This window comes from Lissotriton helveticus, chromosome 1_1 (assembly GCF_964261635.1).
Source record: "Lissotriton helveticus chromosome 1_1, aLisHel1.1, whole genome shotgun sequence".
Taxonomy (NCBI): domain Eukaryota; kingdom Metazoa; phylum Chordata; class Amphibia; order Caudata; family Salamandridae; genus Lissotriton; species Lissotriton helveticus.
Window position 1 is genome coordinate 1,466,177,678 of NC_136057.1, and position 14,836 is coordinate 1,466,192,513.

The 14,836-nt window shown below is 45.3% G+C and overlaps 1 protein-coding gene across 5 annotated transcripts in view; it reads left to right on the forward strand.

Moving 5' to 3' along the window:
• The window catches only part of SMARCC2 (SWI/SNF related BAF chromatin remodeling complex subunit C2), a 588,171-nt gene that overhangs the window by 313,567 nt on the left and 259,768 nt on the right, over positions 1-14,836 (forward strand). For all 5 annotated transcript variants that reach the window (XM_078686227.1, XM_078686241.1, XM_078686231.1 and 2 more), the window contains exons 22-23: positions 2,341-2,405; positions 4,520-4,649. In XM_078686227.1, coding sequence (XP_078542353.1) covers positions 2,341-2,405; positions 4,520-4,649 — 195 coding nt within the window. The remainder of the gene's footprint in view (positions 1-2,340; positions 2,406-4,519; positions 4,650-14,836) is intronic.

Sequence of the window (14,836 nt, forward strand, 5' to 3'; positions counted from 1 at the left end):
CGCATATCTTTCTGCTTGACTGATTCTATTTATCTTTGCCACTATTCTTGCATGCCTGTGAGTAACAGTATTCTGTCTAAGAGCTTGTTTATTTTGGTCCCTACTCTTTACTAATGGAATAACTTAAACAATTTATCTTAGTCAGTTTCACACCCATGCCATAGTTGCTGGAAGTAGTGAGGAGGGAGTGCCCCCCAAAATAACCATGCTGGAGTTTAGAAGTGAATTGGCAATAAACAGGTCTTTACATTTTGTTTTTATCTTGCCACATTTGCTGTGTATTTAAAACAGAGGTCAAATGTCAGGCTCGGTCTTCTGAGTGCGGTTGGTGTTTACTTTTCTTTCGCTGACTGCAAAGTGAGAGGATTAATGCGACAATCTTGCTGGGTACTGGGGTATGGAAGGCTGTAGGATGTTATTCTTTTCTAGCACACACAAAAAATGTAAATGGCACTTAAAGAACTGTGCAAATATTTCATTATATATTACAATTAGGAAAGCACAAATGAAGCGCATTTTTGGTTAATTCTGAAGTGTGGTGGAAACAAATATATTTTAATTAGATCAAAACAAATCAATACACTAGGTGATTTTGATTTCCACACATTATCGTTTGTGTGCTGTATAGTTTTATCAGCAGAACTGTATGTCTGAGAAAAAGTCATGTTATTTCAATTGAAAATGTGTTGTCTGTAATGGCAGTGCGCTACGACAGCAGGCATACTCCACTCTACTCCACGTTACTCCACTTTACGTCCCTTCACTTTACAGCACTCTAGGACGCTCTTCACAATGCCACTCTACAGCTATCCTTGACCTTCTACTCCACTCGATGCCACTCCATTCTACTCCACTTTGTCATTCTAAGTCACTCCACAACACTCCACTCTATGACCACTCTCCATTTTATGCCACAACACTATACTCCACTCTACAACACACTACTCCAATCTACGACACACCAGTTAACTCTACTCCATGCCATAAACGACACTCTACCCCACTCCACTGTACGACACTGCTCCATTTTACTCAAAGCCACTCAATGGCACTCTACTCCCCTCTGTGCCACTCCACTCTACTTAACGCCACTCTATGAAATTCTACTCCAGCATATAACACTTAACTCTATGACAATCCACTCTACAACACTCAACTCCACTGTATGCCATTCTACTCTACAACACTCCACGCCACTCCACACTATGCCACTCCATGACATTTGACTCCACTATACATCACTCTTCTCCACTCTACTAACCTCCACTGAACGCCACTCTGCGCTACCCCCTCTTCGCCACTCCATGCCCTTTTCTCCACTTAATGCCACTCACACTACTTCAGTGTGACTTCAGTCTGCCACTTTACTCCTCTCTACGCCACTCGCAACTCTTTACTCCACTCTGCGCCACTCTACTCCAGGACACTCTACCCTACTCCACTCTGTGCCACTCCATTCTGACACACTACTCCACTCTAACACACTAATCAACCCAACTCTATGGCACTCTACTCCACCGTAGGATACTCCACTCTGACACTCTGCACCACTACTCCTCTGTGCACTCTGCAACACTCTACTCCTCCTCCATCATATTCCATTTTACGATACTACACTCCATGCTACTCTACGACACTACACTACACTCTGACTCTCCAGTCTGACACTCTTCGCCATTCCACTCTACAACACTCTTGCCAACTTTACTGCCAATCCATGGCACTACTTCACTCTGTGCCCTTCCACTATGTGACACTCTTTTCCAGTCTACACCACTGCACTCTACCACACTACACAACATGCCACTCGACGCCATACCACTCCCCTCTACACCACTCCCCTCTACACCACTCCAATCCTCTCCCCTCCATGACACTCTACAACACTCTGACACTCTGTACCGCTCCACTCTGACACTCTACTCCACATCACTTTACTCCACTGTACAACACTCCAGTCCACTCTACTCCGCTCTGTGCCACTCCACTCACTTTTTGCTGCTCCACTCAATCCGTGCCACTTCACTCACTCTATACCGCTCCACTCTATGCCACTAACTTAAAGCCATGCTGAACAGCAACCACAATGGTGTCCAACATGGCTAAAACACATTGGCAAAGCCAGTAGCTCAAGCATGTGTGAGACCTATTGGCTTTGCCAATTCTTGTTGAATGTATTTAATATTTCTGTGAGTAGCCCGTCTAGATCGCAGATGCACTACATCATTGGGAGCTGCATTTTGTGTCTCTATAAGACTCTTCGTTTCACTCCCATTTGTGTCTGCAATGTATTCTTGAGCTTCACTGATCGTGCAATCTTGTCACTCCTTTTCTCACTAGAAGAGACAGCTGTAGAGGAGACGCGTGCGGAACCACCACCCATTGAGGAAAAGAAGGAAGCCAAAGTAAGTTATGGGGCATCTGTTAGTCTGTAACTGAAGATCCTGCCATTTAAAGGGGTGATGCTGTCATTAATGTCAAAATACATCTCAAAGCTCCAGCAGACATCCGCAACATTCTAGGATGCCTATTGTTGTTTTTAGTAATTGAGGACTCATTTAAGAGAGCAGCTTTGTTTTCTCTACACTGGATGGACCCACTAAGTGTGGATGGAAAACATTCCAGGAACCTGCACTGGTCACATATCGCCCTGGTGCCTCATCCCCAATTTTTAGCCCCTTCCAATCCTGATGCCATTCCCACATCTCACTGACTTCCAATAAGTCTGAATCTTGTAGCTTCAAAAATATGTATATATTTGTCTAAAAGGTACCACAGCCCAATTCCTCCAAGAAGTTTCCAGAAAGCCCCAGTGCTCATCTCTTCCTTTCTGCTCTAGACCCCACTAACTTATGAGAAGGACCTGTCAAATCGTCTTCTAAATCTTTCAGTTCCTGTCTGCAAAGAGTCCACATCTCCACTTTATTTCGAGACATTCCACAATACCAGCCTTTCCAGTTGATTTAGTCCTCTAGCCCTGCGCAAAGCCACAGCTGCCCAGACTATTAAGTTATATATGACTAGCAATTCTTTCCTCTCACTCAATCCAGGCGCTTCATCCTTTGATGTTTGGTGCTGAGAGATCCTGGTCTCTCTGGGACTAGAGGATTTGTTTACATCATGGATACTCAGAAGTACGGCCAGGCTGCATACTGCCCCCTATCCTTAACTTGCGGCCCCCTGATTAACAGGAGCACTGGTCTTCTGTTTGCTCGAACAAAAAAAAGATATTAAATAGACAGGCAATCCTTTATTTCAAGGTTAATTGATGTTAAAGGAAGTAACTAGGGAGTCCTGCACGTAACTTTAGAAACCCCTCCATCTTGCAGCAAAAATGTATAATTATTACAGTCTCTGCGAAATTCTAAAAGTGTATTTAATTAACATGTAGAACCTTTTCACCTTAGTACAACTGATTGTGTCAGTGCATTGAGAAGTATTAATTTAAAAGTGATAGTTTTCAAACATGAACTTAGAAACAGTCATTCTCCCCCCTCCTTCCCTGACAACGCCAATAGTGACCTAAAGATGCAAGTTAGTTGTACACCCACATTTCACAGTGCACATATATGGAATGGGCCTCAGTTGCTCAGACACAAGACCCCAATTCATGCAGCTATTACTGAGCTCTGTGAGGGCAGGCCCCCTTTCCAACGCACGCGGCAACAGGTCTAAGGTGATTACCTTACCCTTCCTTTAGTTGCATGGTCCTCATTTTTTTGCACCCTATGTCCACAGTTCCGATCTGCAATACACCATGTTTGAAATGCTTAAAAACTATTATATCAAAAGATTTATTAGCATGGTCTTGCCCGTTGTAGTGGCATTATTCCATGTAATTATTTTCTTTCAGCGACCTGATTGATAATTTACCTGGTATTACGTGGGATGGTACCCTATACTGCTTTGCCTTGACGTTTTTAAACATGGTGTCAAAGCTTTGTTCATGTTGTATGTTATTGTAAAAAAAAATGCTAATAAAAAGATTTAAACAAGAAAAAAGAGGCAAGTTAGTTGTTATGTGCACTTTTTGGGTGCCCTGCGTTCTTGTTATACATGAACAACCTTATAGTTTATTAAATCTAACCCAGGAGCAGGTTTTGCACAGGGCACCCCCTCAAATCATGTATTTCATGCATGTGTCATGTATTTCAAGGTCCGCTAATGAAGGAAAAGGAAGGAAAGTGAAATTAAACCATTGCCTAGAATCTCACAGTTTGGAAAAGTGTGGAAGCTGGGATTGATCCCAGGTTTTCTGGTTTAACATTGTCCAGTTCAGCCACAGGTTGTATATCCTTCGCTTTGCCTACACCTACCATAGCTCCAAGCCCCAACCCCCTGGCTCAACCACCACCCCACTGGCATCAATGCTGCACTCTGGCACATCCTAGACCACATTTCTTTGCCCCAGGGAAAATGTTTGTGAGCACCCATGGTTTACATGCTACTTTCATGGATCTTACATCCACCCGACTTTCGTCTGCTCTGATTAATTAGCCATTTGGTTGTTTTGTCACAGGAACCCACCAGAGAATGCGTAACAGAGGATGACACTAGGGAGAAACTGAGTGACCCTTCCAAGAAAGAGGAAGATAAAAGCAAAGAGGGCGAGTCAGAAAAAGATTCAGACAAAAGCGACGTTGACATGGGTAAATATAACTCAGAGTAGTAGCAGATGAACTGGTGGTCCGATGAGACGGGCAGGTATAAATTAATAATTCCATGGTTTGGTAGTGTGGCCTCTCCTTAGTCACTCAGCAGGAAAACATCAGCCATAGAACTGAAATTTATGGGGCTGTGTGTGCCATTAATTCTCTAAAAGTGTTTTTGGCAGTTTGCAGCCTAATTAGTTTGGTTACTGATTTAAGAGGTAATGTGTAACTACTGCACACACACCCATGTTAAATGCAGTCTTGAGAGACACCTTTCAGAAGTTGCATTGATGTTATTTCTGTTTGAATGAGCATTTTGTGATCTATGGAATGGCTGTGGTAGCCATCCTTTCCTACTCTAGTTGAAAAGCAATGTTCTCATTGTCACAGAAAGTTGCCCCGGTTACCACCAAGGTAGTTGACTTTCATGTGTTGGCTTACTGCTTTCTATTCTTATTCAAGCATGTGAATCTATGAAAGACACCCTAACACAGAAGAAAAACAAGAACAGACCAGGACCCCTCCCCACCCCAAAAATGATTGTAGATAATATCTAGCAGGCTAGAGAGAAGCATTAGAAGGATACATTGTAGCATTTGTTCTTTTAAAGATTAACCTGCTATGAATTATTCCCCAGTATTAGGGTGTCTTTCATAGATTCACATGCTTGAATAATTCCCCGTCGTCGAAGTGGGAGTCCCACGGTACATAAAATAGTAGTAATATATATATATATATATATATATATATATATATATATATATATATATATATATATATATATATATATATATATATATATATATATATATATATATATATATATATATATATGAAAACGTCATAAGTATACATATAATAAAATATATAAATAGATATAATAAGAAATTTAAAAGTAACATAGAACAACATAGGCCCATAGAAGCCTAAAGGGAGAATTCACTTTAGTAACATATCCATGTCCTTATATGGTCCATGTTCCAGCCAACCAGGCTGTAGCAGCCTCTAGAACTTTCTCCTCAGAAGCTCAAGCCCTCAGATTTTCTACCGCACGTCATGTGAAGGGAGTCTCCCTGAGCTCTGCTCAGTTCTTCTACTTCAATCCTTTTTTCAACTTCAAACAATGTCTACTACAAAGAAATCTTTATTCAGGCCTTGTTCTGCTTGTGGGAAGCTTCGCCTGTTCCATGAAGATTCTCATGAGAAGTGCATCTACTGTCTGTACCCGAATCATGAGGTGAGAGTCTGCAAGTTTTGCAGGACATTTTCTTCAAAAACTTTAAAGGATAGAGAGGCCCGTCTCCTTCTGTGGCTACAGAGGTTGAAGACTTCGGGAAATCCTTTATCTGATGCAGAGAGTGTGTCTTCTTTCCACTCCAAGACTTCCAAGACCTCTCTCAAACATGGGTCTGAGACTGAAATACCTTCTCCTTTTCTCAAAAGGAAGAAGTTGGTGGATGTTCAAAAATCTGTCTCCCCACGGGATCTGCCGGCCTCTACCCCTACAGGACCTGGTTCTCTGGCATTGCAGTCCCAATCTATGCCCTCGTCCTCCAAAACGAGTGGCAGCTCGTCGACGCGTCCGTCGATGACGACCAGATCCGTCGACGTTGTGCCTACTGTGACGACGACATGCTCCACGTCCACGAAGACGACGATGACTACGACCGCATCGTCGACGACGAGCCATGAGGTTAGGCCTAAAACCTCCGTTGTCAGGATCTCGTTGACGGCGAAGACATCCGTCTCGTCGACGGCATTGCCTAAGAAGACTTCGTCGATAATGACTTCGTCGACGCACCGTTCGTCGACGAAACCACCTCCGACGACGAGAGAACCTTCGTCGACGGTACCATCTTAGTCAATGACCCCGTCTTCGTCGACGATAGCCTCGTCGACGACCACCTCCTCGTCGACGGACGAAGAGGCCCATACTGTCGACGGCCGCTCCATCGATGGGAAAAGTCCAGACTCCGTCGACAGCTCCCGCACCTTCGTCGACGCCTGGCTCTTCATTGACGGAGCCCTCGCTGGCGATTTCGACCACGAGCTCGACGATGATACCGTCGACGGGCCATTATTCACTGGCAACGGCCACATCCTTTACTGTGGTGAAGACGTCTCTTGTGAAACGCCCTGTTCCATTGGGCTTGAGTCCTCTTCAGGGTGGTTCTGGACCCCCTGCACAACTTTTCGCGTCTGGAGAGGAGGAATCTTCAGATGGCTCATATGCTGATTAAACTTTTCGTCCTGCTGCCAGTCCTTCAGAACTCAATATCAAACATCAGGACTATGATGGTGAGGACAATGATGACGGGGGATCCCTGTTTCCAGTCCATGACGCTCAACTGGATATTGATCATGAGGTTCCTATGGCACAGATACCGGTGTCTCTAATATTGAACCTTCAGCACATGTTAGATGATTACAATCGCCGTTTCCCACCTTCTTCACAGGCTTCTCCTGCGCCGCCTCCACCACAGGTACCGCTTCCTGTTGCTACACCAAGATCACCTGCTCTTCCTCACCCAGATACTGATTGTGAGAAGTTGGCCTGATGTGCAGTGTTCACTATTCTAGTGATCACTATATATCAGTCCAAACAACCCTTATTGATGATTGGTTGTAAGTCAACCTTATAGACCAGCTATCCTAGTAGCATGGATACGAGCAGTCTAAGGCTAAGACTCTAGAGGGCGTGTTAAGCCAGCTGTTTTACCATCACATTACCCCTTGAACACCCAGTGAAAGGACACCACACAAGTGTTATGAAAATAAACAATGTATTTATTAGAATCACAACAACCCTGTACTCTTTATGAGGACAGGGTGCTAAGCACACAACAAAACTCTTATGAAAATACTTAAGTTAGCACGTTATACACAAATGCCCGAGGGGCACGAAAAACCATATATTCTAAAAGTGGAATGCGAAATTACTAGCAGGTAAGTACAGTACTAATAGGCTTTGGAATCGCTAGGACTTGACTAGGGAATCGTTAGATTACTTCTAGGAGACCTAGGGGACTCGGGTGCAGAGTGTGCACTCTCACGCGGGATGCGGGACAAAGTCTATGGAATCTAGTAAAGGCAAAGTTAGTGTTTACGGGCGAACCCGACCTGGTAGGGAGAAAACGACAGTGGATCCTGACCCTTGGATAGTGAGGCTATGCTGGGACACCGAAGTGCCGAAGTTACCTAGCCCAGGGGCTGCAGCTGCATAGGTCTGAAAAGACGTCGGGGATCTCGTTGCCGGACCAGGAGCCTGGAAGAAGGAAGTTGCTGGCAGGCGACCAGTGAAGGAAAGTTCGATGGATCCAAGTCTGGATCAAGGAAGAAGAAAACCTGAAAGCAGAGGGGACCAAGTTCTTGAATCACTAGCCAGTGATTAAGTGGGCACCAGGATGGCACCGGGCGAAGTCACCGCAGTCAGGTGAGTGGGCGCTGCTGGGCTCTGCAGTCTCTCGGACCAGGAGGCGTTGTCGGCGACCAGGATGGAGGTGCGAGCTGTCCCACGAAGGTTCTTGCTGTCGACGTCGCTGGACCCAGGATTGGGCAACAAGTCTTGGCAAATGCAAGGCCCACGCGGTGGACCTAAAATGGCGTCTTGGGTGGACCAGGAGGGTCCAGGGTACTTCTCCGATGGAGGGAAGCAAGGGCCAGTCTGGAGCAACCAGACCAGCAGCAGAAATGTCGTCGGGCGTCGTCGGGAAGGCCACAAGCCAGCGGGCTAGTAGCCAAACAACGCGGTGAGCAGCAAAAAGCAGAAGGGCCCCACGCAGATCGTGGAGATGCTGGGGGGCTGCTCTTCGGTGCTGGAGCTGCTCAGGGTGGGGGCTTCTCGGACCCCAAAGCACTCACCAGGAATTCACTCGGCGGGCTTGCTGTTCAGAAGTCGTGCAGTCTTGAAGATGGCCGGTCCCTCGAGGTCTCGTCACACCCACGAATCTCAGCGGGACTGATGATGTAGGTAGAGGTCAGAGGTGCCAGGGAAGCCGGTTCTCGTCGAGCTGGGCAGTCGGATTCCGGAGGAAGGACGTGCAGCAGACCGCAGTGTTCCTAGATGGTGCCTGCGGATGCAGGGTGACTACTCCTTAGTCACAAGGGAGAAATCTTAGGAAGAAGTCTTGAGTTCCTTTCGTGGAAAGTAGTTTCAGGATTCAAAGATGATCTGATTTGGAAGGGGGCCAGTCTCTACCTTTATCTGGGAAAAGGGGGCTGGCACGCGACTAGGTCCTGCCCTATGGGTGGGACCAGGAGGGGGGTGGTTACACCCACTTCCTTGGCGGGCTTTCCCCAGGCCAGGGGCTGGAGTGCCCCTGGAACTGGTTTCAGCCGGCCTATGCACAGTGAGCACCGGGGTGCCACTTGCAGTCACCTTCCTCTAAAGCCCTGCCTACCTACAATACACAAAACCCTGTCTGGGACGGTGCTGGCACCGCCCCTGGCAGGAAACCTTTTGTCCTTATCTCCCGCTCTGGGAGGACTCCCAGCAGCAGGAGGGCAGACTTGTGTCTCGGTGGCAGCATCCATTTTGTGGATGCTAAGGCTCTGTCTGACTTTTAACCGGGTTATAGGTTACATGCATGTCGTGTCCCTCTAGAAGGGTGGAATGCTAACCCCGTCGCCAGAATTGGCGAGGGGTTAGTATTCCAATTCGTATGACACCTTACTCGACATGTTTTGATAAAGCGATACCAGAGTTGGCATATAACCGCGAGGATTATAATGCACTTAAGAGTATATGGTATGCGATATCATGGAAACGGCTAAGGGATGGGTCCCGAAAGCCGCAGACAGGCTCAGCTCATGCCAGAGCACCATCTCACACGATTCCAAGCACTCTGCCTTCAGGATTGTTAAGGCCTGCCATAGGAGTGACTGATAGGAGATCTGTGTGTCCATTTTAGGGTTAGATATAGGTATACTATATCTAAAGCAAAGGGTGAGTACACCACCTTGCCCCAGCTGTCGTGCAGCCAGTTGTGTCAGTTTAGTTAGTCAGCCCAGGAGTGGCATAATACATGCTTCAGCCCCTGGGAGACTTCTGGGTGCACCTCAGCCCTGGGTACAGGGACTTGGAGAGGGCCCAGTGCCAATTCAGTACCTAAGTACAATTTGGATAGAGAGAACAGCTAGGCTGTGGGTCTGATTAGCAGGCCCACAGCCAGGGAAAGTCGTAAACCAGTGCAGCAAAAACCAAAAAATCTGGGTGATCATAGGATTGCAGACCCTACTCTCCTACATGACCCCCCCCCCAAACTTTGGGACAATAAACTAACCTTGACCAGGTGAGTCTTCTTGCTCTAAGTGGAAATACCTGGAGAGCCCATCAGCATTGCTGTGATCAGTCCCAGGTCTATGCTCCACTGTAAAATCCATCCCCTGTAGGGAAATGGACCACCTAAGCAGTTTGGGGTTTTCACCCTTCATCTGATTTAGCCACAAGAGGGGCTTATGGTCTGTCTGAATGGTGAAGTGAGTGCCAAACAAGTAGGCCCTCAGCTTCTTCAGGGCCCAGACCACATCAAAGGCCTCCCTCTCAATAGCTGACCAATTTTTCTCTCTGGGTGTCAACCTTCTACTAATGAAAGCAATAGGCTGATCATTACCATCAAAATTCAGTTGAGACAGAACAGCTCCCACACCCAACTCAGAAGCATCTGTTTGGACAATGAATGGCTTGGAGTAATCTGGACTCTTGAGGATAGGTGCTGTGCACATGGCCTGTTTTAGGTCATTGAATGCTTTCTGACAGCTTGCTGTCCACTGAACTTTCTTTGGCATCTTTTTGCTTGTCAGGTCATTAAGGGGGGTCACTATGGACCCATAATTTCTGACAAACTTCCTATAGTACCCAGTCAGGCCCAAGAAAGCTCGAACCTGAGTCTGGGTGATTGGAGGAGCCCAGTCCTTGATGGCCTGTATCTTACTCTCCAGTGGCTGAACCTGGCCTCCACCTACAAGGTGGCCCAGGTATACAACCTGTGTCTGCCCTATCTGGCACTTGGTGGCCTTGATAGTGAGGCCTGCCTTTTGCAGAGCCTCTAACACTTTCCTCAGGTGGACCAGGTGATCCTCCCAGGTGGAGCTAAAGACAGCAATATCGTCCAGATATGCTGCACAGAAGTCATCCGGCCCAGTGAGGACTTGATTCACCAACCTTTGGAAGGTGGCAGGTGCATTTTTCAGTCCAAAGGGCATTACCACAAATTGATAATGCCCTCCAGGGGTAGAAAATGCTGTCTTGGGTTTGGCTTCCTCAGCTAACCTGATTTGCCAATACCCAGCTGTCAAATCAAATGTGCTTAAGAAGTTGGCAGAAGCCAATCTATCTATAAGCTCATCTGCTCTTGGTATTGGGTGGGCATCAGTCTTAGTGACTGCATTGAGGCCTCTGTAGTCTACGCAGAACCTCATCTCTCTCTTACCACCCTGGGTGTGAGGCTTTGGCACTAGAACTACTGGGCTAGCCCAAGGGCTATCTGAGGGCTCAATGACTCCCAGTTCCAACATTTTCTGCACTTCAGTTTTTGTAGTGTAGCTCCTATTTTCCCAATAGGCTCTGCGCATTGGAATAGTACCTACAGCAGTAAAGGCCTAGGCCAGACGTTAACTAGGTCTACTACTGTCGATACTAGACTTAATTTTTGGGTTTGCCAGCTAAGCTCAGAGTTCGCTAGAAACTTTCTCGAATGTTCAAGGAAGGATTAACTCCCCTGATTAGACAAGAAGGGATTTAGTTTCTGACAACCATAGAACATGACAACTTTGCTCTCCCCTAATCAAGAGTCAATCTCAAGAGTCGTGTGAGCACAAGGCAATTATTTTACTCAGTCAGTACGTGCATTCTTAGTCTCATCAGAATGTAGAGAAAAGGAAGAGACGGGCGTGTTCAATAAAAGATGTTATTTATTGATCAGTCTCTTTTCTCGTACAAGAGAAATGGATCGATATTATTGCAATACTTATTGTTAAGTAAAGTGCATACATTAGAAGCAATAGTATAAAGTAATACTGTAAAAACATTGATATGGTTTCTGAGCCATATGATGTTTAAAATGATTAAAATATATTTACATACACATATACATTTGACTAAACGTACTCAACTGGTGTTTCTAAATACGCCTACCCCGTGTACCTGACCTAAGTCTAATGCGTGGGCGGGAATAGAAAGTTACAGTTTAAGTTAAGTTTGTTTTTGCCAAGTGAATAACTAAAGAATTCTCTGTGAGGGGTTATTCAGTTCTGTACCTGGAATTTAGGATAATTGAGGAATGGTATCTCTTTCTCTGCTCTCGATATTCCAGGCTGCCTGCGAGGGCTACCCGGAAGCGCCGGTGCTGGGTCTCTCGGCTTGAGATAGCAGCGCGTCTCTCAGCGCGTCAGGAAGGCGGGGCTGTTGCCTGCGGGGTCTGCTTCTGCTCTCGGCTTCGGCAAGTATGGCTGCTCCGTCTTGTCACCACGCGTGTGTTTGCATAGGGCAAGGTCGGCAATATTTATACCTTAAAGGTGCCGGGATTGACGTAAGGATGGACATAGGTACGTCAATAAAGATGTCATACGACTTGCTCGTTAGCACATTCTTTACTAAAGTTCTCTGTGAAATCAAAACAATGGCCGCACGGATTATCCAGGTTGTCATAGGTTTGATTTGTTATGAGAACGTCGTATGCCTTATCAGGGGCTGGAGGAATGTCGCTTGTCTAATTAGATCTCAAGCGTTATGACCTAATCAGATAACACGTTCCTGTGCCGTAGTGTGACTGCGTCAGATAACGGTATCTGCATCATGGGGGTTTTCTTGCCTCATGGGCTGACTGTTAGTTAACTAGCTAGGTAGTTTAACCAGAATAGGGTCAGGAATAGGGGGATCGATTCAGAACCTATAGAAATACACGACACCCACTCCACGCTAACTATGGTCATATCTACTAATCTATGCATAGTATAACATAGTACAACATACTATAGAGTATAGTGTATACCTTACCACCCCAAAATACATAAATGCATTTTGAAATTTTCAAATATACTGAAAAATTGCAGTCATATATTGTATGCACTTAAGCTATGAATTAAATGCAAAAGTAAGCACGCATTTTATGCATTATTGCTTGTTGGTATATGAGAAATACACATGAAATGGCTCTTAATATGGCTATACAGAAAGAAAAGTCGAAACCATTTCATCACATAATATATTTTGTGAACATACCAGCGGGCAGCTAAAGTCTATATAAAGTATCTAAAAATAGAAATCTTAGTTCTCTAGGAATAGTTTCTTACTTTAAGCAGAAGATCAGTGTCCCGGGGAAAAAATATATAGAAAAATATTTTAAGGGCTTGCTGAAAAAAGTTGCTGTCCGTGAACTGGATTGTAATTGTTCATGTGACTTTATTTTTAAAGTTGAAGGCCGAATTCAGGGAACGCCGTGTGCGAGTTTACTCAAAAGTCTCTATTTCTGTTCCGGAGAGAACATCATATCATTCAGGCTTTCGAAAAAACTGTCAACAGCTTCATGGGAAAGTTCCACTAAGTCGGAAATAGGGGTAACCATGCATTCGTGTGCATGATTGTCTCCATTGACATTCTGATTTGCATTGCTGACAGAAGGTCGTACCTGTTCGATGCTGCTTTCATCTCGAACTTCACTACCCTTCAATCGTAGTGGTGAAGATTCCAGGAATGCCGTCATCAGAATTGGCAGCCTTTGAGGGCAGCACAGTGCGTGAACCTTGGTAGGAACCAACAGTGTATCTGCATCCACTGGCGCATCCGATTGTAGCGTCAGACAGGTGTCTAACACGCATTCTTCTCCGCATAGCAGACACCTTAGTACAGGTAAAACACACCTTTGCCACATTGGTCGAAATGATAGAAACCAAGTCATGTTTAGGTCTCTAAGCCGGGAGAGTCCCAGGATTTTTGATATCCGGTCCCGGTATCCAATGGCTAGGATCGTATCTTCCATTGTCGCGAGAGTTTGATCTGTGACATGGGTTGCCATAACGAAAAATAAGGACTAGGAATAGGATTCCTGCAATTAGTCCCAGGATCAGGGGAAGTCCGCCAAAAATCGAATGGACGAAATCTGGAAAAATACCCAGTATGGCTTTGAATGGTGTTAATGCCATCGAAAATACTGTCTTAAATACCTTTGAGACCCCAGTGGTATCAGAAATATTTAAGATTTCGCTCAGGATTTCCGCGAAATGTACGGGGGAATTAGTTGATAATAATGTATGTATCTCTGCAGTCGTCCTTGCGACTTGTAGATCATACGTTTCTTTAGATGACGTGAGCCTTGTAGGCGTCTGAAGAAGCACTGTTTTCATTCTGCTTAAAGTATCTATTCGAATAGAAGTAATTTTCAAACCGGGCCATGCCCTTGCCTCCCTGTCTGGAAAGGAGCTGGGGAACAAAGAACGTCCACAGCACTTGACCTTCGCCGTCGTAGTGACGAGATAAGGAGTCCCGGGCATAAGACTACAACATCTGCGGTCTACAATAAGAATGTAACTCCCATTATAGAGTCTTTGAAAGAATGGTTCTATTTCAGTTGCAGGTGCGCCTTGTTGGTGACATGAAAGGTTGTATGAATTCCCTTCACAGGCTCCGTGCAAACTAATACCGTTACACAGAAGCGTGCCGCTTAGTGACATAGCACAATTGTTGCCACTAAGAAACACTTTCTGTCCTTTGTTACTGACACATGCATGTGAATAGGGCAGGTTCCAAGTTGTTTTAAGGTACCCCTTTCCCAATTTCTCGTACATGCCAGCCTGTATATATTTTTGGCAGTATTGAAACCTGAAGGTTGAGATTGGAATATTTATGATTCCGTGGATTATCCATTCACTGACAGGTCGTTCTGACATTGTCATTGGTAATCTTTCTAGTTTTTCAATGCTCAAGATTGTATAATCAGCACCCTTCTGCGCCATACCGATTTGTCTATCAGTAAGGTTAAAGATTTGGAATAGTGACGTTGTGTTGATTAAACGCCAAGGCACGTAGCCTGAACGCAGATTTTGTAACGTCCAGCCAAGCTGTACAATAGAACGCAATTGTGACTGTCCATGTTGTAATAACAGTAAGTCTTGCGATAATATATCGATTGCTGAAGACACAATGCTGTCCAATGAAAAAATTCTGGAGGACAGAGTCATTAACCCAT